Source organism: Colossoma macropomum, unplaced genomic scaffold (assembly GCF_904425465.1).
Source record: "Colossoma macropomum unplaced genomic scaffold, Colossoma_macropomum, whole genome shotgun sequence".
In the NCBI taxonomy this organism is placed as follows: domain Eukaryota; kingdom Metazoa; phylum Chordata; class Actinopteri; order Characiformes; family Serrasalmidae; genus Colossoma; species Colossoma macropomum.
The window spans coordinates 714,619-738,222 of record NW_023494797.1 but is presented as its reverse complement, the minus strand read 5'-3'; the positions used below and the strand labels follow the sequence as shown (position 1 = coordinate 738,222).

Here is a 23,604-nt window from a genome sequence, read left to right as displayed (position 1 = left end):
ATGAAGTTTGGAGGTCTGTAGCAATTGACTCTGCAGAAAGTTGGCGACCTCTGCGCACTATGCGCCTCAGTATCCGCTGACCCCGCTCTGTCATTTTACGTGGCCTACCACTCCGTGGCTGAGTTGCTGTCGTTCCCAATCGCTTCCACTTTGTTATAATACCACTGACTGTGGAATATTTAGTAGCAAGGAAATTTCACAACTGGACTTGTTGCACAGGTGGCATCCTATCACGGTACCATGCTGGAATTCACTAAGCTCCTGAGAGCGACCCATTCTTTCACAAATGTTTGTAGAAGCAGTCTGCATGCCTAGGTGCCTGGTTTTATACACCTGTGGCCATGGAAGTGATTGGAACACCTAAATTCAATGATTTGGATGTGTGAGTGAACACTTTTGGCAATATAGTGTATATAACATATCTATAACACATCTATCTGATGCAATTAATAGATGCCTTCAGAGGCATCTGAAAACTAGACAATTAGAAATTGCAAAGCAGTGCACAACACTATTGTTATCCGATTTATATCCTTCTTCTTCTTCCTGCGGATTTTTGTCTGCTAACTCGTCCAGCAGTTTTCAAGATATTGACATTGTTTCAACTCCAGGGTTGGTTTCTGAACATTTTTCACTGCTTACAACTTTGCATGTCTGTATTTGGCAGTTGTGAAATTATTACCTCATGATTAAATTTTACAATGTCTGTTGCTGAATGTAAAACACGCTGAATAATATGTGTATAATGAAAATAGTATATACAAATATATAGATATTGTAATTATGGAGCTCTTAGAATTTGGCCCCTGAAAAGGAACTGTAGCTCTATTTTGGCCCCACCTAAAAAATCCTAGAATAAATTTATAAAGGTCAGAATAGTTCAGTGTTTGTTGCCGGGCTATCAACAAACAAACAAAAAAAATAGTTAAAAATGTTAGCCTGCTATAATTACAATTATTTTAAATCATCAGGAACACAGACAACGTCAGACTTTCTGCCATGCGGTATTTCATTTAATTTTATCTTGTATTAGTCTTGGATCTTACAGAATGGGAAACCCATGACACAGCTGTTATTAACTTTCCTTCTATGTCTTTCAGGCCATTATTAACTTCCATGTAATCATGTAACCATGTAAACACATCCTTGTTGTGCACAGACAATTTTGCTTTTGCCTGATTTGCTCAGCACTGTGTAATTTGCTTAAAGTTGAAGCCTGTTTCTCCTTTCCTGTTTCTCTCATTATATCAAAAACATGACTGCAAAATGCCAGGGGGTGCCCGCGAGCATGAATTGAGCTTAACCGCTAAAAACGAAAAGTTAAAGTAGTTCTAATCACTTGTCCAGGACCTTCAATTAATTTTGCAGCACCACAATGGCAGTATACTAACCACCGTGTTGGCACATCACCACTATGAGCACATATTTTTTTTTTTCCAATTGAGACCAAACAGTAGCAAGATTACTTACATAGTAATTAGAACACAGTTCAAAATAAACCTAACTACAAATGCAATTTAAAACAGACATAAAGATAGAAAAAAGCAGCAAACTTGAAAACCCAAACTGTCAAGCAGTCTAGCTAAAGCATACTGCCACAGCAGGCGTGGAAACGGAGACCACTGCCAACAAGGATGAATCAATTTTAACTTGGGTGGTTGACATTTTTTATTTGGCTTTCAAAATGGGCATCTTCTATGTGGTAAACGTTTCAGGTCTCACTTTTACAGATCCCTCAGACACATCATTTGAGTACCTGGAACTTCATATTCAAGGTACATTCACAGGGATACTATTTCAGTGCTAAAAATATAATAAGATCATAAGACGTCTGGCCTGGCAAGACTTAACCTAAGCCAAGCCACGAGCTCTCTTCCTGGGGCGATGCTGAGCCTCATCTCACTAAAATGGTTCTTGAAGAATGGTGGAGGCAATTTAAAACAGGTAGCTATGCCTTGGATCCAGATCTACCTTCATTGCGAGCACTCAAAATGAACAGTGATTTAATGATGCGAATCCACGCAGAATACCAGCACCTTTGTGTGATAATACTTGAAAGCGCCAGTAGGGGGTGCAGAGTAGGCTCTTTATTTATTAAATGCACAATGCAAAGAGAGCTTGTGCCTGAGAACCTGTTGCTGATAAATCTTCCTTTCAGCTATCAATCCTTGTTTAAAAGTTGCTTAAATTTATGTCTTATGTTAAAGCTCATGTTCATCGAAAATGTCAGTGTTTTATATATACACACTTCTGGCTAGAAAACTTGTCTTTGACTGAAAAAGCTCTGCTCACATGTGCCAAAAGTAATGATGTCATGCATCCATCCCTCCCATCACTTTAAGACAGCAGCGTCCAGTGTCCTACATGAATGCCTGTTACAAACATTAAATATCTACATTTAAGATAAAAGGAGACATTAAATGATAATGTGCATGACCAGCTAGTCTCGGCACCAACATGACATCGCAAATGCTGTACCAGCCCTAGCAGAACTCAGCATTACGCTTGCGATTGTAATCGGATAAACCAGGGACTACTTAATTCAATTACAAACTTTCTGCATTACACATTGCTATGTAATGATATGCATGGATGGGATATGTGAATTATTTTATGACTGTATTTGGCTCTCAACAAATATAAAGCTGGCAAAATGACTGGAACAACATTGTTAAGAGTCAGGGTTATGTGAAAAATGTGGCTTCCTGAAGCTCAGGCTAGGCGACGCCCCTGTCCACTGTTCTCAGGTGTTTTCCAGTGCTACTGTACCTTAATACCACCAACATATTAAAATACTGGCTTTTTCCACACACCCAAAATAAATTCAGATCCAGATCTGCTGTCAAAGTGAGTACCCAAAATGAACATTGATTTAATGCTGCAAATCCACAGTTCTCGCCTGTTTTCCAGTGCTATTGTACCTTAATACCACCAACATATTAAAATACTGGCTTTTTTCCACTCATCCAAAAAACACTACAGATTCTCATGGGTATAGAAATTTCATCTCAATATTTAACAACAATAAAATGTGTTGTGCTGATAAGCTTCATAAAAAAAAAAAGTTAAAAAAGACAGAATCAGGTGCATGGCACTTCAGAGATGTCAGTTAATGTGCAAGTAAAAAAATAGAAGCAAATGCCAATAGCAAGAACAACACAGTGAAAAAGATGTTTTGTCCTTAATTAGGTAAATATGTTTGCTAATAGAGTAATTGTTTTGTCAACGTTATAGGTCCTAAACATTATATAAAACAAAAAAGCAGGAAAATTAAATGAATGTCACAATGTCCACCCCGAGTGTCACTGTAAATATTTACTCAATGTTGCCCCACACTAAATATTTGTTAGTAAGATAGAAATCTGATGCTACAGTGATGCTGACTGACCAACACATCCAGAATTTGGAAATAGTTGTCCTCCTGTGTGCTTTACAATAAACTTCAAAAAGCAATATTATAGCTTGACAGTAGTATGAAAATCTTCATGGAATTTAGTGCAGTTAACATGTTGATAAATTGTGACAAACAAAATCAAGCACATCAAATTCTTTTTCCCCCCCCGAAGGGTTGTGTTTATTAAAATAAAACTCCAGTCTCCTGATTCAATCGTCATGTCACTTAAAAATAAGTTTTGTGACATCCCTGAAACAGTACAAGTCTGAAGTGTTTCAAAAATAGATAATTCATTACAGTCCAAAGTGCATAACGCCCTTGCACTGGTCCGGTCAGTGTTTGTTACAGCCTCACGTGTGGATCTTTCCGAACTCTGTCAGGAGTGCAATGGTGAGAAAGACAACATAAAAGAGCAGGAGAAAGATGCCATAGGCTCGACTGAGATGGAAGCATTGCAGGGGCACCAGCACAAAGGAGAGAACCAGAGAGAGACCCAGTGCTCCTGCCAGCACCCAGCACAGTAAGCCCTCCGGCTCCAACTGCACACAGAAAAGAGCACAGCATTCACATCTGGACTCAAATTAGTGCGGATCAACCTTGTGAGCCCTAACAATTTGATTTTGGTCCAGAACTAGGTCAAACTATCTGAACCACCTATTCTTATTAATTCACCAAGATGGACGTATTAAGATGTATGAACACAGTGATTCCCAACTCCAGTCCTTGAGGCACATCTGGATTGCTGCTTTGTATTTTCCTGCTCCAACACACCTAATTCAGCTTAAGAGCACCTGGGGGGGTATTTCTTTAAAGCAGGATTTCTCATTTATCTGGATAGCTTGGGCCAAAAGTTAAGGGTCAATAGAAATGTTTGTTACCACTTTACCTGTTGGACAGGTTCAATTCTAGGGCTGTGTTTAAAATTCTGATTTTGCAATACATTGTGCATAAGCTTGTGGCGATACACATATGGATATAGTGGTGGCTGTATCTGACTACATTGTACCTTTACACAGTGTATGTGCAAGTTAGACTTGAATGCTGCATTTAAGTCTAAAGGCCTTAAGGACAGTGAAAATGTGGCATTGTTCTATTTGCGTTCTGTTCCATTTTTGCAAACTTTCACCAGTGATATGGGCTCACTGACCAATCATGGTCGTCTCTGCTGTTGGCATAATGACACCCAAGATAACAAAGCAGCTTTGTTCCAGCAAACAAAACTTTTTCACAAATGATACAAGTGTCAGAATCTTCAAAAGAAGCTCAAACTGAACTACAAACATCACAGTTATTGCTTATGAGGAAGCTACATAGTTTCAGATTCTTCAGTTTGTTTTGTGCTTTGTCTCGTGTAGAGCTGCAACTTCAAAAGCAGCTCAAATTGAGTTACGAAGACATGAGCTGTAAGTGAAAGAGATAATAAAGATCAAGCTCTTGATAGAGGTTGAGAAACTCTTCACTCCATTTTTGCTTTTCCAAAGTGGAAAATGTCTGCAAAAAAAAAATCATGCCGTGTCCGGTGTAAGCAGTTTTGATATGAAAAATATCGAATATCCAAATATTTCATATTTCTGTGGCATTTTTTCGCATCAGTTTTGGTGTGTAATGGCCTTAAGACTGTAGCCTGCTGTAATTAGTGTTTCATCATTAACATTTTGTCATTTCCTATTAATATTTAAGGTATAGACTCAAAAATTAATAGTATATGCCAACATACAGACTGCTTGTGCTGATGTCTTTATGAGTATAGAATAACAAAGTTCATACCTCAGTATATATTGGTCTCACAACTAGCTGAGTACAAGCCTTCCACCAGCAGCTTACTTGAAACTGAACTTTTTTCACTGTCATTAATGTTATGCATCTGGTATCTTATCATGAAGTTGCTGCCAATACCTGACCTTACTTCACTCTGGGCTTAAAAATTAACTCCAGAGCCAAATACTTCCATTACGTCATCAACTGAATTTTCAACACGCATTGGAGTGTGGTTTAAGTACAGCGTGACGCGATGCAGTATTTTAATATTCAGAAATGGTTGGTCCTAAAACCATATGAAAATGGCCACAAGAAGAGTCAAGATAGTGAACGTGACAATGTTGTGGGCAATTTATCCCCAACTGATCTTCCCATTCTGGAACAGCAGATTTTATTTCAAATTTCAAAATGCACAAACCTACATTGCATATCCTCTTTTGTCCATACTCCGCATACAGGCAAGAATGTTTGTACAAAAGAGAAAGATCAACCATCACTTCTACAGATGGTATGAATGTAACATAGATATATGCTATTTAGCTAATAGCTGCTAATTTTAACAGCTTACTGTTTATGATGATAGTTCTACTACTTATAATAATAATAATAATAATAATTAATTATAATGATTACAGTGAATTCACTGTGCTAAAAAAGTATATACTTATTTTTTCAACTGGATCTCACTCTTAAGTGCACCATGACAATGCGCTACAGCAGAAACTGTTTAAATGAAGACACTGTAATCAAATTCACTAATATCTGCATTGATTCTAGTATTAAGACCTTAGGCGTTTTTTAATCTAACAGGATTAAAAGTTTTTAATCTAACAGGACTTCATCTGATAGATTAAATTTAGAGTGGAGTCCTGCCTATCCTGCTTTGCAAAATACCTCCAAAAAGGTATCGTAGTCTGCCTATTACAGTATGCAGTCCAGGACTGGAAGTGAGAAAAACAACATTAATTGTTTCAAGACCAGTATATGTGACACACATTGTTAGCAGATCACAGGTGAACATTTACATGTGGTGGATCAGACATACCATTACAACACCACTATGGAACATCTGCAGCAGACAGCCAAGACCAACTCCAAACAGCATATCTGCATTAAGGGAGATTAAGGTCGACTAGAAAATGCAAAGGGAATGCCAGGGGCTTGGTCTGTGTGTTCTAAGATGGAAGTTTTGGACCACAAGTAACTGGTAAACTTCTGAGCAGACATACTAATGGAGGCTTAAAAAGTTCTGTTCAGTATTATTTTGAGGGGCGAGAGTCAACAATAAAAGGATACTAAAGATGATTCCACCAAAGCAGGCCGAAATGGCCATTCGTGGGTATCCCTGCCGGGCTATTGTAATATCTGCAAAGCAATCTGTGAAAACAAGCATACACTATAGGAAAAATTGTAAGCAAAGTCACATGAACATTTTAAAGGACAAAAAGCTGCACAATCCTATGGATATATTTGAGGAAACAGTAGGGTTATGCTGAGTGTGTGGGTGTACCTCCAATGCTGTTGCCCCATGCGAGCAGTGTGAGCCCTAGGATAGTGTTACTGAGACGCAGGATAACGCCCAGAAGATGCAGCACACTCACAACCTCTGACGCCACCGTGCTAATCCATAAAGCACTCACTACAAATCCTAGTAAAGAGAAGAGCTACACACACACACACACACACACACACACACACACACACACACACACACGCACACGCGCACACGCACACGCGCACACGCACACACCAGACAGGTATTAGAAAGAAAAGAAATCTGTAAAATTTAAGGATGCACCATTACAAGAACTGTTTGCTGATATCCAATATTCCTCATTTCTAAAATCAACTGGGACAAGAGTCACCTGGATTAACATTAAAGGGACAAGAGCTATTTCAAAAGGTTTACAAATGCAGTAAAATAATCAAAATGTACTTTAGACCAGCATCACCTAAACATTCTACTGTTCTAAAGTGTGGAATTGATGTTATTTTTTCTCTGGGTTGCAGTTAGTTCACCCATGTCTGGTCAAATCTTTGAAAACTGACCACTAAGCTTATCTCTGTGCATTCCTAAGTAATCAAAAATTAAAGACTAAGGTAACTTGATTAGACCCCAGGTGCATCTGATGAAAAGAAAAGAGGTACTAGGCAATCTTGCAACAAGGATGGCGCTGTAATCATTAACACTGCATAGTGTTTGGTTGTGTATGTCAGAGCTGCTAGTCAGACTGGGTCTGGAGCAGGCTGACAGAGCGGTCTTCAACAAAGACACCACTTCTGCAACCTTGATTTCCAACAGTAGCAAAATAAATACATCCTCTAATATTGGTTTGAAATATCAGTCAAATCGGCTCATGCCTATTTGATCCCGAGGTCATCAGGTATGCCCAGTAGAATTATTTACTCTGTCCTCCTGAACTCATTCAAAGTATTATTTGGTGACCATTTTATGAGAAAGTATGCCTGTGTTTCCATTTAGATTGGGCAGCTTATAGAGAACGCTGGCAATGAGACTGCATCGGCCCTCTTTGAGTAAACTAAAAATAAACAGGCTTATATCTTACATTTTTCATTTTTTTCCTCTAAGGTCTTTTTATGATGTTTGTGTGGTGGTATATACATTCATTTTCCATCCTCTCTTTTCATGTGTAATTAAACAAGTTTATTGTGCTGTGTACGATGTATGTAAATGACCTCTGTTTTGATTATGCCAGATTGAACAGGCAGATATTTGTAACTGTGTTGTTTTTTCAGGAGGTCACAAAACAATTAATTTAAAACAGGTTAGTTTCCAAATATGGACTGGGGAGTGAATGGTGTGTTTTGAACTGTTAACCGTATTTCCATGCTACATCAAACTATATTTAACATTATTTATATATTTAAACATGAGAAACATAAGTTGTCCATGATATGGGCCCTTTCTAATAAAATAAAAATGTTAAAGGAGAGGAGAAGTTTAGAAGAGGGGACAGATGATAAGGTGAATTCTTACAAAGTGGTACCGAGGAGGGCGCTCATTAGTAGTAGTGCAAAAGACTATGCCTGAGACGAAGACTCCGATTAAGGCTGTAAGCAACCACACAGGAAACTCTCCCTTGATGAGGTACAGACCATCTACAACACACACAGACACAACAATTTCTGTAACAATGCAAAATATACAATGGATACTTTCTGACCACCTACATACATGGACAATGCTCTGTCTGTCTCGAAAAGGCAAAGCCAAGCCGTGGCCAAGAGTTAGACTGGCCAAGTTCTCAATGGATGATAGGGTGACATCTTCCCAGTCACTAAGGAAAACACTAGTCAAAGAGGGAAAGAGCTGTTTTTATCTGCTCAACAGTGCTGCATAGCCACTAGCTTTAGAAGATATAGTGATTGATAAGCTTTGTGTGCTGCATGCATGAGGCTCATGCAATGACGCCAGTTCATAGATATGGGAGAGATCTTGCAAATACATATATGCTGGTAGAGCAATATCTTCTTTGCACTTGTAAACAGACAACAAGTAGACAACTTACAGGTCCCTGAGTTGAAGGTAAGCACACACACCAGTGGCCCAGTAATGAGATGCAAGCAGTTAAGAGGGCGTTTCCAGTTACGATCTTCCTTATCAGCATCTATAACTGGAACTGTCAACAGCAACACTACTTCAAACGGCAGCTAGAGAGAGAGGGAGGGAGAGAGGGAGGGAGGGAGAGAGGGAGGTAGAGAGGGACAGAGGAAGGGAGAAAGGGAGGGAGGGAGGGAGAAAGGGAGGGAGGGAGGGAGAAAGGGAGGGAGGGAGGGAGAAGAGGGAAGGAAGGAAGGAAGGAGGGAGGGAGGGAGGGAGGGACAGAGGGAGGGAGGGAGGGAGAGAGGGACAGAGGGAGGGAGGGAGGGAAAGAGGGACAGAGGGAGGGAGGGACAGAGGGAGGGACAGAGGGACGGAGGGAGGGAGGAACAGAGGGAGGGAGGGAGGGAGGGAGAGAGAGAGGGACAGAGGGAGGGAGAGAGGGAGAGAGGGACAGGGGGAGGGAGGGAGAGCACAAGGTCTGACATTATATGGGCTAAGAAATACACAAACACTCTCCAGTCTCCAGTCATTTCTATTTGCCAAAGTTGCACTATAAATAACATTATTTGTTCTTTAAAGGCCAAACTAACATTTTACTTCATTCAAATGATATAAACCAAATAAAGTGCTGCACTGAAATTAAGAGGCAGCTGGCTATTAAGCACTATGACTCACATAATTATAGAAGGACATATTGGTATAGGTGTAGCAGCAGGACCTTACCTACATCATAATATTATATTATTACATTTCATTACATATATTTCATTGGCCAATTGCACATTTAGAGCAAAACTTGTCAAGTATATAAATATTGTCCTGGGGATATATAAACCAACAAGAAGTCACTTTACATCTTTTTCTCTGCATAATTTGGTAGCCCTTTCACGTTGTTCTTCAATAGTCACGACCCCCAGAGGACCACCACAGAGCAGTATTTGGTTGGTGGATCATTCTCAGCACTGCACTGATGTGGTGGTGGCATGTTAGAGAGTGCTGTGCTGCCATGAGTGGATCAGACACGGCAGTGCTTCAGACTTTTTAAACACTCACTGTCCACTCTACTAGACACACTTACCTTGTTGGTCCACCTTGTAGATGTAAAATGAAAGACAATAGCTCATCTATTGCTGCACAGTTTGTGTAAGTCATCCTCTAGTCCTTCATCAGTGGTCATAGGACACTGCCCAAAGGACGCTGTTAGCTGTATATTCTTGGCTGGTGGACTATTTTCAGACCAACAGCAGCAAAACTCTACTCGTACCAGGGCAACACACACTAACACTCTTCGATCACGCCAGTGTCACTGCAGTGCTGAGAATGATCCACCACCCAAATAATACCTGCTCTGTGGTGGTCCTGTGCAACAAATAAACAGATTATGCAGAGAAACAGATGGACTGCACTTTGTACTTGTAGAACTGTGTAGTGCACTTATACAGTAAGGGGACGTTGAAAACAGACAATGAGTGTAAAAACAAGGAGGTAAACGTAATACAGTGGCCGGTCTGTATATATACACTCCTAATTTCATTAATTACACCTCCTTGTTTCTACACTATATATGTATATATCATTCCATCTCCACACATATCACCAACAATCCAGTGAATGTGTTTAACCTGGATGATCTTGAGTGCTCTCCAGCCCCAATGACTCCTCCTCCAAGTCCTAGTGTCTATGGGATTAATGGCTTTCAGAAAGATTTTACTGGTTGTCTCAGTGAAAGGGATCAAAGGCTCATACTCTTCTTCTGAAACACAAAAACAGCACAAGCATGCTTAACCACACTAATGGTGATATATACAGGACAAATGTAAATGAAACATACAGCATATAGTAAATGAAAACTACTGACAGAGAAAGCGATCGGGGATCACATACTTCCTCATGGTTCAACATTTCACAGAGACAACACGCATGTCAACTTACAGTGATTAAGGTTAATAAATAAATCGATTTATTTTCTGCCAACTTTATAGGAGAAGGAAAAAACGTCCATAACTCTGAATGGAATGAATTTCTAATGGTCCATTTATCATTAAAATTTTAACACAATGTAAAGGGGAAGTGGCAATTTCCAATCCTGTTTATTTAAAAAAATGAAGACACAAGGTTTTGTCCTGAACTTATATATCTATATATATGCTATACATATGCACACACACAGCTTCTCAAAAACCAGGTAAACGCAATATGCATATATTTGAGAGAATGACCTACCATGCACTTGTATGGCTCCATTAAGATTCTCCGTATCGGAGTCTGCAGTCCGTATGTCTGTAGTCACACAGACAGCAAGCATCACAATTTTATCCACTACAGGCACACTGACATCCTCTATAACACCAGTAAGGTACATAATGATTTTAATATAAAGTCTAGGAGGATTTTCATATCTTACAAACCACAGAGAGATTCACACACATCAGATGAGGTTTTGACGTACACATGAGGTGAAGTATTGCGTCAGTGTGAAATAGCTGCAATTCTTTTTTGTTTGTGGTGGGAAAGAATATGTGACTGAGTCAGCTTCCACGCAGTACCACAACAATCACATGAGACACTATTTGCAGATATAATAGGAATGTGAATGCGGGCAACAAACGTGGGTGATGTGGCAAAAATATAACATCAAAATACTCAAAAATACTTTCAAAACAGTCATCATGATATTTAGGAATGTAACCGTACACCAATGTCATTACGACACATTGCCACACAAGAGCCTTTACTTAGGCCTAGCTTTTTCATCAAATTCTGTCCAAAACTGACCCTAATCAGCCCATCATCACCAGAATGAAACCTGATATTTGTAATTACAGTGTCAATTAAATAATAGTAACAACAACAGCCATCACCAGATCAAAGTTAAATACATTAAAAATAACATGGTACAATGCTGTCCAAAATAAACTTTCAATTATGTTTTCAGAAATTAATTAAATCAAGCAATGGTTTCGCAAATGCACCCAATCAAAGACCCAAACATGGTTTAAATTGGTTTATCAACCAAAACATAGCCCCAAATTCATGTGAAATAAGCACAGTCTTAGTGTTTCATGGTCAAACGTTAAATGCCTTTCGCTGCTGTTGGAACAAAACCTTGTATCTCCATTTTTGGTCATTTTTTTAAGTTTTTGACATAATTTGAAAAAGGCATGTGGCCTTTTACAATGTGTGTTAATTTCATCATGGATGGACCAAAATAAATGGCTCAAAAGTACTTGGAAAAAAGTCTGGTTTCACTGACTTACATTAAAAGTAAAATAAGTTTTTTCTTTCTTCTGTAAAGTTGTCATTTTGGAGATACAAAATTTTGTTCCAACTGCTGCCAGACAAAAATAGGTAGAACTTAAACAATTAAATGATTGTGGCAACACACTCATAAGTAGGTAATAGACACATTGCAATCTCACAAACTTCAATTATTTTTAGACAAAAAAAATTCAAAAACATTTAATCAGTAAGATTAAATATTTAACGCAGAACAAAGTGCCAAGGGCAAGCTATGCAACTGACTCAGGGCTTACCGCTAAGCATCGATATCAATTTTTGTTTCTGTGTAGAGTAACATTCTGTCTTTCTATCACGGTAGTCGGTTTCTCTTCTTGTTCAAGATATTTAAAACAGTGCTCACAATCTTGCTGTCAAAAGTCATGCAAGGCACAGAGAGGTAGGCTCAAGTGGCTTCAGCAGAAGTAGGAAACCACTCTGCCAGTCAGTCTGTGTGCTCCGGGGAATGTCTCTGCTAGTTACACACTTAAAATATGATCAGATTGTCGCTTTCACAGTCCATTGCATTTTCCTACAGTTTTCAGGGTACATGTAAGACAAGAAATCCACTTGTTGTCACTGCAGTTTGGCAGCTTATTGGGCAGCACCCTACACTACACTAACAGGAGTCCATGGGCAAGACTCTTTACACTACCTTTGCCTATCCCTGTAAAATGATCAAATTGTAAGTCTCTGGATAAGAGGGTCTGCCAAATAACATAATGTAAATGATGCTCACTGTACTCGGTGATATGATGTAGTCTAAAGCACCAAATCACTTTAAAATGGGGTGACAATGTGAATGACATGTAAACACACTGAAGCTGAATTTTTTTTTTTCGTACAAATGTTTCATGAATCAGACACAGAGGAGTTTGTGCATCATTAAAGGAGGTCAAGTCTGTGTTCTTTTTTACGCAACCTTGATGAACACAGACAATTGTGATTGAAAACTCCAGTGAATGTTGATTCTGATAAATAATAACATGACATCCTAGTCTTGAAAAATGGTAGCATGAGACATTAGCTAATTTGGGGTAAGGTTTGCATACTTTATCTCTGTGAAATTAACAGCATTTTAACAGCTAAGGCTATTATCAATTTTGTAAAATACAAACTTATATTGAGAAATGTTGGATTTTAAAAAAGGTTTGTAAACAACTTAATTCTCAAGTGTAACCATTTATTTTGTGATTTTTTTAATGTTGTGTTCACCTAAAAATGAAACGAAGAGAGAGGGAAGAGCAGAGAAGTTGTTTACATGAGTTCATGAATCTCTGACTATCACTGTTACAGCACTCCAAATGTGTTTATCACGTGTGCTAGGCTGGTGCAGATTTATAGTATATCCATTTTTTTTCTTAGAACTACACCACTGCTGTTTCTTAATAACCAATGACAACATGATGACATACTCCTGTTTCTGTTTCATCTTCACATTCAAAAACATTATGAAATTAATTAGGGTAATGAGTTAATGAGTTTAATAAGTATAATAACAATAAGGGGCATCTTTACCATGGGTGAACTCAGAGTTCTGTAGAGGTCCTTGGAAAGAACGAGCCCGGCGGCGGTTATAAATGTATGTACTCACAACCACAGTTATAACATAGAGCACATACAACCCCAGATATCCTGGAAAGAGAGAGAGAGAGAGAGAGAGAGAGAGAGAGAGAGAAAGAGAGAGAGAGAGAGGGAGAGAGAGAGAGAGACAGAAAGAGAGAGAGAGAGAGAGAGAGAGAGAGAGGGAGAGAGAGAGAGAGAGAGAAACTAAGAAAAGCAATTCATGGCCTCCACACCGTCCCACAACAGTCACAAGACACTATTTGTGGATGCAAAAGGGATGGGAACGTGGGTAACGAAGGTGGGCGAAGTGGGAAAAATACAACATCATGACTTTTTCCACAATACACATCATGATGTTTAGGTTTTTACTGAAGATCACAAATAAGCTGGAACAAACAAAACACATTAGCAAAAGATTGTTGCCACATTTAACAAAGGCTAAGGAAAATAGTTATATTTGCAATATTTGCAAAAATAATCAATTTAAGGAGGAAAAAGTAGAAACAGGAGGAAGGGGTGGAAACATCTTACAAATCAGAAAAAGAAATAAACAAAAATAAGATAAAAAGCGAAATGGTTTGGCATCCATTCAGCTACCTGTTACTATGTAGTTAGATATTTTTAGAATAACCATTATATAGTACGTGCACTATCTAGATATATAGTTGCACAGTGTTCTAGAAGTATGACAGAAGTACGTTAATTATAACATAAGTATGTTACACCTAGGGGCAGATTTACTTAAAGAGGAGCCCTGATAGCCAGTGTCTGCTAGGTGGGAGGAAACAAAACCTTCTTATCCATCTCAATTTCTGGTTCAAATTCTGACTCATTATGTTGAAATAATGGCTTATTTAAGTTGAAACAATTATTGATTACTCATCAAGAAAGAATGTATACATTCTGTGTCGAATTTGTAAACTGTGTGATACTATAAATACCTGTTTTATTTCACTCAGCGCATTCTGGTCATCTGGGATCTATATGAATCTGAACTTGGGGTGAACTTTAAGCTACATGCAGTGCATCAAAGACTGTGACATTTCTGAAACCACAGTGTGCACAAAGTAACGAAGCAACAAGTAACTATACCAATCTGGCGATTACATGGCCAAAAGAGTCTCAATGTGTGATTCTGACAATTGTTTAGAAAAGAAAACTGTGAAACTGTTATTAAAACCTGCTCTTAAATCACTTTGGTGGGTTTGGTAAAATATACCCCTAACAGCAGTTTAAATAATGGTTTCCCTAAAATGATTTGGTTTTAGGGATTTGATTCCATCTTCAAATTAAGAATACTGTATCATGGCATTTTTTTCCCCATCAAAAACAAATAACTATTCAAAAAACTCTTTTCTCTGCCTCTGAGCACAAACAATGGCAGCAAAGTTAGTGGCAAAAATAAAATAACTTTTTTACAGGTTATAATAGCACAGTCAGTTAAATAGTTAAACAGTGCACAGTCAGTATTTAGTATTAGCAGAATAGATGCTTCATTTAATAATTTCTAACGCATTCAACTTCTAACGCAATGTAATGAGTCAAAAGCACACAATCCCCGCTTTTGATCTTATTATGGGGGCTGTAGGGCCATTGAGACTATTTAGTAAATTTAGTAAAAAAAATCGACAGAGCAAGTAAAAGAGCTATCAGTAATGACTGAGAGGAAATGTGTGAATGAAATACAAGCATACCAAGAGCTTCTTTCAGTTCAATCTGTCTCTTATAGAGGATGGTGAAAGTCCAGAACACAGCAGCTATGTAGAAGACGACATCACGCAGGAAAGGGCGAGAGGCCACTGTGAAGGGCTTCACTAGGGCAACACTCCCAGCCACCACCGTCGTCACAAAGATCCCCGCCCCTTTCAGACAGAACCATTCAGTGTATCACACAGAAATCATTATAGGTCAAATTCTGTGGCATATGACCAGGACCTATTATTTAGAAGAGGGTATTGTCTATAAAAATATATGTAAGGTTGTAGTGATCTGCATCGGGAGCATATTTCAGATTTTTTATTTTTTTTTTGTAGAGATACACTGATCCAACTTTTTTCTAAACTCTGTATACTGCCAATACTAATACTTTGTTAAAGGGGAATTGTGGCTTAATGTAAAATGCTTCATTTTTAAAAAAACGTACTGACTCAAATTTCTTTACAGAGGTGGTTACAGAGGTTGCGATGTCTACAACACTAACATAGCTGTTTTATTATTTAAAATTACCAATGAACTGATAAAAAACATACAAACATATAAAAACATGAATCTTCTGAAATTTTATATGTAATGTCGATAAAAAAAAAAAAAGTTTTCTTTGGGGGCAATTTTGCCATACTATGTATACTACTACATGCATCCCTCCACCAAGATTTAATCTTTAAAAATTATGTTTTAGGTCAAAGCCTTCTCTACCTATCATAAAACAATGTCTCAGATATATAGCAGCTTTTTCATAACCATTTCATGTAAATTCATGTAATTTTTTTTTAGGTTATTCCAGTGGGTTATAAAGATTTTCTATCTTGAATGACCCTGACCCTGAAACAGTACTAATGTTGAAACAGTACTAATGTTGATTGATCATGTTAGACCAAAATCCAGCCCATTTATTAAGTATATCAGATTGATGCATCACTAATTTTTTGCTCCAACATCTGCATACTCACCAAACAGGGCTCCGATGGCCAGACCAGCTGTCTGTGGCCTAGAGAAGGCAGCCATGGCACTGAACACGTCCGGAGCACCATTCCCAAGAGCTAGGAATGTTACTCCCTTCATGCCAACATCATCAGGGAAAACAACACAGCACAACCTCAGAATGCCAATAGGGTCTCTGTCAAACCAGAGATCTGTTTGAAGCTATGCACTATTCACTATATAGTGCAGTATTTTGGGACTGTGGATTTTGTATTGGTGTCAGAAAACATAGTGGAAAATATCCAGAGCACTCCTACAACGCGATGTACTCCAGTAGATGCAGAATACCCATAATGCACTATGCAGTATGCTATGGAATGTGACTACCATCGCAGAGTGATGAGCAAACCCTTGTAACAATGCACAAGAATGTACTAATATAACATAATGGCTTAAAACTAACAAACTTGTCTGGTGGGAGAAGAATCGCAGGGACTCCCATACTGTATCAGAGAGACTAAGCGGTCGGGGAACAAAAATGAATGAGTCATGTATTTATAATTTAGAGGCGCAGTATTGATTCAGAGAGAAGAAAATCACTCAGCCATCTTCTGATGGGTTAAAGGATACAGCCACGTTATGAGTCAGCCTCAAAGTGGAGGAGATAGCTGAGAGGTTGGGACAAAAACTACAAAACAGAAATGCATGCTTAATATTATTACAATGCATAAACAACTAAACATTTTGAAATCACAATGAATACTCATGCTTGTACAAGGCTTTTTAAAAAATAAAGGTGATAGTGTTCTTTGGAGCAATGCCTAGTTACCTTAAAGGGCCATCCCAGCCTAAAACTAGAGTTTTATATGTTGTCGCTTCATGCAGCATTACATACTGCAGCCTCACTGGTTTGACAGAATTCACGATTTTTTACTGTTTTAATGTCTTCGTCCGTCACTGTTCTCTCAGTACAATATACCTAGCATACTTTAGGAAAATACATTCTACAACCCTTGGGCATCCATGTGGTGAAAACCAATCATGACTGCTACTAGCCTGGCCACTGAGTTGAGGCTATTAAATACAAACAAGCTAGCACTGTGACACCATTGTAGGATGAGGGAGAGCATGTTTACAACAGATGCCGCAATGGTTAGGTTTTTCTTTTTGGCTGGATTGTCACTTTAAGAACCTTCCAATGGGTGGCCATTTAAAGAACACTCCAATATTTTTTATTACCCTAACCTCTATTTACTATCTGTACCATACAGCAGTTTAGTTTCCCTGTATTAAAATAACAGAAAATATGTTTTCTGAAAATACACTTAGCACAAGTCTGTTTTGGGTCAACTGGTTTTCTGTTCTTTACTAAGCAAAGGGAAACATCAAAATAATTGTCTGCGGTAAGCACCCATATGCTACAGATGTGGCAGACAGACAATATATAAGGAATGTTGAAGTATTCATGTCATTCTTTAGGGAACCAAAATTGGTTCTTCTATTGCATCACTCCAAAGAATCCTTTTGGAACCTTTGTTTTTAAGACTGTATATCCTGAAAACAACCATTTTTGGTTACTGTAACTAAAACATAGGAACAATTCATGTTCAGACATCATGTTTTCTTTTAGAAAAAGGATCATCCTTTTTGTCTGACTTTTTCTGCAGTAAAAGTCTGCAGAACTCTCCCTGAGAACAATTATTAAAAGTTAGTGCAGTTCAGAACCCAGCAAACTTCCTCTTTCTGCGTGAGCAACTGGGAAACACAGTCAAGCAGCAAAGAGGCTGACTCTGAGCATAAAAAGCAGTAAGCTTCAGATAGTTCAGAAAGTAAAGCCACAAACTACAATACACAACCACACCACCTCAGCTCATGTCCACAATAGTGTTCAAGCAGAATTGGAATTACCAGGTGCTATGATTACTATGCTAGAGTACAACTGATCAAACTTCTACTGCTTCACCCACATGTATACACATATTCTTCTAAACTGTGTAGCCTGTTATTGAAAAAAATCAATTTCAATATTTAAGTTTACTTAATATTTAAGTTACTGCTACTCTATGCTAAAAGAATGTCACATCAGATATAACTTGTACTACGTACTATAACTTTATTTTCTTACTTTAAATTTACACCAAAGTGTTGAAAATGTTGAAAACAAATGTCTAGAAAGCAAGAGTAATTATGTTATCTTTGTAATGAAACATGCAGTTGGTCAGTGTTCTTTCAGTCAGTACTGACAATATCCATGATATGCTCAGAAAAGCATATTGAGACATAATGTGATTTATCACAATAATGACCAACACTGGTCTAGACATTTTATCACCCGGCACTACTTGAAAACCTGAATATTTACTCCATACTTTGCTGCTTCAAGTCAGTAAAAACTGAGTTTAAAAAAATCCCCACAGCACAATTTGATTTTTTAAAACTCTGACATTAGAGCATCAATGTGCACATAGTTATAGCTATTTGCACATGTAGTGCATCATTAACTCTGTCCAACATGTACTTCTGTGGACCAGGCTTCATTTTGTTAATACATTTAGACGTGTTTGCAACACACTGTCTCTACAACTTCATGCTCCATATTTTGCACAGTAGGCTATACGTGCTCATAATTCTCTTGAACTGACAGACATAACATTTTATGACATTATCAAATCCTCTTCAGCTGGCATGCTGATGTGAGCTTTTTGATATTGTTTGTGTTCTCATGTGAACAGAAAGATTTTGAGTGGATGGGGATAACAGAGGACAGAAAAACCCTGTGCACGAGGCCTTAGTCTACTTCCTAAATCTGAGGTGACCACGCAGCAGACACTGCTACCACTCTTTTCAGCATGTCCAATGCACATGGAGTGGTCACAACTCTGTGCAATGGGCTACAACTTGAAAGTTCATGAGTTTGATCCCAGCTGTTGGTCACTGGGCCTGGGCCCTAGAGCCATTTTGGCCAAAAGCACATCCATCCACCTCACACTTAAACAACGAATTCAACACATAAAACCCCCACATTACTTGCGCAATTACTTACAATTCTGATGCGATCAGTCCAAGAACCAGGAACAAAACCATGAGCCACAGAACCTGAAGAGGGAAAGGAAAGAGGGAAGAGAAAAAAGAGCATTATGCTTCCTGACTTTTATAACCACTATTATTAAGAGCCAACTTCTCACTTTTCACATTCATATTTCTCTTACATGCATGTACAGGCACAGAGACCAAAAAATTGAGACAGCAGTTTTAAGCATGGTACTTTTAGATGGTCATCTAGTGAAATGCTTCAATTAAACACAACTAATTTAAAGGCTTAGTACTTTTAAAGAAAAAAAAAATACAATAATATATTGGTATCAGTTAGGGATAACAATGGGATCATCTCAGTATCGGCAAATATTTGCTTTAAATAATTATTTTCATTGGACATATGTTTCGATATGACCAAAGTTTCAAACTAATATTTGATGATGTATTTACGGTACTGAACTTATTATTGTATTGAATATTTGCACGTTTACAGCATGATTCTGGGCTACTGTGCTAAAATGTCTGTATTTTATTTGCTTTACTGTATTTGTAACCCTGTAGAAATACACGTTATATTTCCTCATAATTCCAGTCCAGTAAATGCTTCTGTATCACCACTGACAGATAGATTATATGGTCAGAAGTATGTGGACAGCTGATCATCACACCTATATTTGCTTTATTGGATATCCTACTCCAAAACCTTAACATTAATATGGAGTTGTCAGCCCTTCTGCAGCTATAACAGGCTTCACAATTCTGGAAAGGCTTTCCACAAAGTTTTGGAGCGTATCTGAAAACAGTGCCCATTCAGTCAAAAGAGCATTTGTGAAGTCAGGCACTGATGTTGGACTAGAAGGCCTGGCTCACAGCTGATGTTACAATTCATCCCAAAGGTGTTCAGGAAGGTTGAGGTCAAAGCTCTGTGCAGACCACAGAACAAAAATTTAATTAACTGACTTGTGGCTTCCTATGACAGTGCCATGTTTAAAATCACTGAACTCTTCAGCGTAACCCATTCTACTGCCGTTGTTTGTCTATGGAAACTGCATGGCTGTGTGCTTGATTTTATGCTCATGTAAGGAATAGGTGTGGCTGAAATACCTGAACTCAGTGATCAGGAGTGGTGTCTGTCTACTTTAGGCCAAATAGTGTATGTATATTAAAAATACTGGATATCGGCATTGTCTCAGAATTCCTACATCGGTATCAGGACAATATTCAAGACATTGGAAAAGAAAAAGTGTTATCATATAAACTTAAGGGCAACCAATGAAAGAACTTACATATAGGAAGATGCCGAGAGGCAGAAGTTGAGGGGGCAGCAAGCAGAACGTAATCCAGGGGTAGTTAATGAAGCCATCCTCCGCTGCACAGTCTGGGGTGGTCAGAACAAACTCACAGCGTTGGCTGGCAGACAGGTTCATCACCTTGTCACACTGGAAGCAGAAAATGATATAACATGCCTTCATTTGGTTTTGTCATCATTAAGACAAAGCTGTCTGAGGAGTATGTCAGGAATTAAGAACACTGACTTGAAAAAAGTCAGTAATACTTTCCTGTAAATGTTTCAGTTTTGAAATGCGTGACTGCTACGTTAGTGATCAGTTCATGAGCTAACCATCATTAATACATACATACATACATACATACATAAATAAATACTACATCATGCATGAATGTAGATTAAACTGTTAAACGGACAAAATCAGTGAGAAATTGTTTACTACGGCGCAGTGCACAGGTTATATTTAGGCATTACGAAACCACGGTCCTCAGGTGAAGTGACAGCACGGCTCAACACGAGCCTCAAAACACGGCTTATTTACTCAGAAGACATTAAAAATACGCTTAGGTTTTCAGGTTTTTCGACCACAGCATCGTGATGCGCTCACCATACCCCGTCTTCATTGCTTTTCAGTGCGTCTGCCGCAGAAACGGTGTTTACATTCAGGTTATTTCCAGCGGCCGTCCAATTGACTGTTGTTGTTGCTGGCGGAGTTACAGCCAGGTTAACCCGGTTAACCCACTTCTGAGAGCTGACATGGTCCGTTCTCAGAGCAAATATAAGAGACGCGACTAAAAGCACAGACTTCATTCCTAAACACGCAGCAACACATACATAAAGTGCCGTGGAAGCATCGCTTTTTATTCACTTCCTCACACTATTGACACAGCAGTTATTGCCATACAGTGACTCCTGTTTTCCACACGTGATCATATCCATAAACTGAGTCCGTTTAGAAAGCTTTCCTTAAAGCAGCCCGTGCCCGAGTCCTAGCGTGGGAGTTTGCACAATAAAACGCAAGAAAAGTCTAGTCTAGAGCTCGGTCGGAGACAGGCTCAGCCTTTCACCAACTCCACGCTTCAGATTTTGGAGAGTATTTGGAAGAAGCAGTCTGGCGTTCGTGCACTTCCTACAACGTAGAGCTGCGTAGTGATGTCGTCAGAACTTATCATGTTTATTCTTTTGCGCGCTGTCTGCGGTATTAAGAGGCATTTTAATATTTTTAACTGCAGTAGCCTTCATACGGAAGCCCATTCCTGCCCAGTAGAAGACAAAAAAAACGATTGTCTGGCAGCAGTAAATTTGGATTATTTTGTCTTGTAAATTATGATTACTATGTCGAAATAATGACTTAGTGTCTAGGAATAACAACGTACTATGTCAAAATAATGACGTGCTACCCTGTAATAATGACTTATCACGAGATAATTTTTGCTAACTTATATTTTGACATAAAAAATCTCGAGGATAGAGTCATTAAAGATACTAACTATCAACTTAACATCCACAAATAATGGCTCGAAATATTTCGAGCCATTATTTGTGGATGTTAAGTTGATAGTTCAAGAAAACAAATAACTATTTTGACATAAAATTCAAGATTTGGAGAAAATAATTATTTTTTGAAATACTAAGTCAAAATTTTGACATACGTCTGCCAGAAACAGACAAAGAAAAAAAAAATTAGCCATTTTTTTTCTCCTCTGCCTGTCAGGAATGAGCTTCCACATATATCATACCTTCAAAAAATATTATCCAAAATGTGGAAAGTATACACTTAGAAAGAGATCAATATTTGGTTGCATTTTCTAGTTGAATTGTAAAGGGTATTTTTAAGATGCGCATCTGGCTTTCAGTGAAATACATGTGTTTGAAAATGTTCAAGATCTTATTGATTGCAAAAGAAACATGTTGTGTTCATGATATGTCATGAGAAAAAATGCAACAGAAAAGTACAACTTCTTGAAGAGAAGCGAAAATTGCATCACATACTTGTGCATGATAGGAAACATAAGGTTAGCTAAGAAGAATATGTAAAAATATTACAATAATGCAAGCTATTATTTATTGTTTTTTTTTTTTATTCCAATCAGCTAGACGATTTGTGATTTCTTTCTGCAAAATGCATCCTTAACTTAATAACCATAAACTAAAAAGTTAAAGAGAAAAACCAAACAGTTAGTGGTGGTCTTAACTTATGGCCCAAGCCATTAAAACACTCTCTTTTTCTAGTTCTTTATCCTAGTTTGTACTCTGTTAACCCATAGACAACTCTTACCATGCAGTAGATAAAATGAAACATCCTGATCATGTCTTTGTCACCACTAGAGGGTGACAGGGTCAGGTCCAAATGTGTATGATGAGAATTCTAGATGCATAAAATTATACGGTTTCATTACACAGCCAACACAACACATGATAGGCCTAACACATTAAAGCTATTTGTAATACACAGTAGTGGTTGATCTACAGATAAAGTTTATAGGAGATAATTAGGTTGATATTTACAAAAATGTCTTGTTTGAGATCAGACCCATATAACAGATAAATACAGTGTTCAAATCATAAACATATTGATCTTTTGCCACTTGTCAGGCACCTACTGTGAAAAGGTTATTTTAGGTTTTGAGTTGAGATTAAGGTATAGTGATTTGCATAGATATTTAGTTGCTTATAAGCTAAATGCAAGTAAAACATCAACAAAGCATCTCTAATCTCTAATCCATCTTTTCTTCTTAAATAAAACAAAAGATCTCAGTGGTCAGGTAAGACTACAGAGAAGAGACTACGCCCAAAAAAAAAATATTCTTTTGTAAAGACAGTGGTTCTAAATAGAACCATAAACACTCAAAGACCTATTTCATGCTTAACTGGTTCTTTGCAGCACATTCTCCATCAATCTGAAGAACCTTCTCACCATGTAAAGAACCATTTAAGCATACAAAGGATTTTTTGTGTTCTAGGTTCTGTATAGAACCATTGTCTTTGCTAAAGAACCATTGAAGAATCATTTTTTAGGAGTCTAAATTCCTCCCTCCCCATCCAGTACAACCTGTATACATGTGGAAATCAAGCTGCAAA

The 23,604-nt window shown here is 38.1% G+C and overlaps 1 protein-coding gene across 2 annotated transcripts; it reads right to left on the bottom strand.

Moving 5' to 3' along the window:
- Positions 1-3,532: 3,532 nt before the first annotated feature.
- On the bottom strand, positions 3,533-21,669 carry slc8b1 (solute carrier family 8 member B1). 2 transcript variants are annotated; one of them, XM_036583954.1, is made up of 15 exons: positions 21,131-21,669; positions 20,522-20,674; positions 19,243-19,295; positions 16,830-16,887; positions 16,229-16,334; positions 15,254-15,421; positions 13,512-13,628; positions 10,941-10,997; positions 10,340-10,470; positions 8,683-8,824; positions 8,151-8,272; positions 6,663-6,816; positions 6,449-6,529; positions 6,198-6,259; positions 3,533-3,933 (listed from the first exon to the last, which is right to left on the bottom strand). In XM_036583954.1, exons 1-15 carry the CDS (start codon positions 21,131-21,133, stop codon positions 3,745-3,747), a joined length of 1,596 nt encoding a protein of 531 aa, XP_036439847.1. In that variant the 5' UTR covers positions 21,134-21,669; the 3' UTR covers positions 3,533-3,744. The 2 variants fall into 2 exon arrangements, with proteins under 2 accessions (XP_036439847.1, XP_036439846.1); XM_036583953.1 differs by having other exon boundaries at positions 21,136-21,669.
- Positions 21,670-23,604: the final 1,935 nt, after the last annotated feature.

Bases quoted from the DNA above. Each gene is read 5' to 3' on its own strand.
- slc8b1 (XM_036583953.1), bottom strand. From the start codon at position 21,333: ATGAAGTCTGTGCTTTTAGTCGCGTCTCTTATATTTGCTCTGAGAACG. The intron at 20,675-21,135 runs GTATGGTGAGCG...TTCTGCTTCCAG, and splicing joins TGAAAAGCAATGAAGACGGG to TGTGACAAGGTGATGAACCT. The intron at 19,296-20,521 runs GTAAGTTCTTTC...TTCCCTCTTCAG, and splicing joins CTCTCGGCATCTTCCTATAT to GTTCTGTGGCTCATGGTTTT.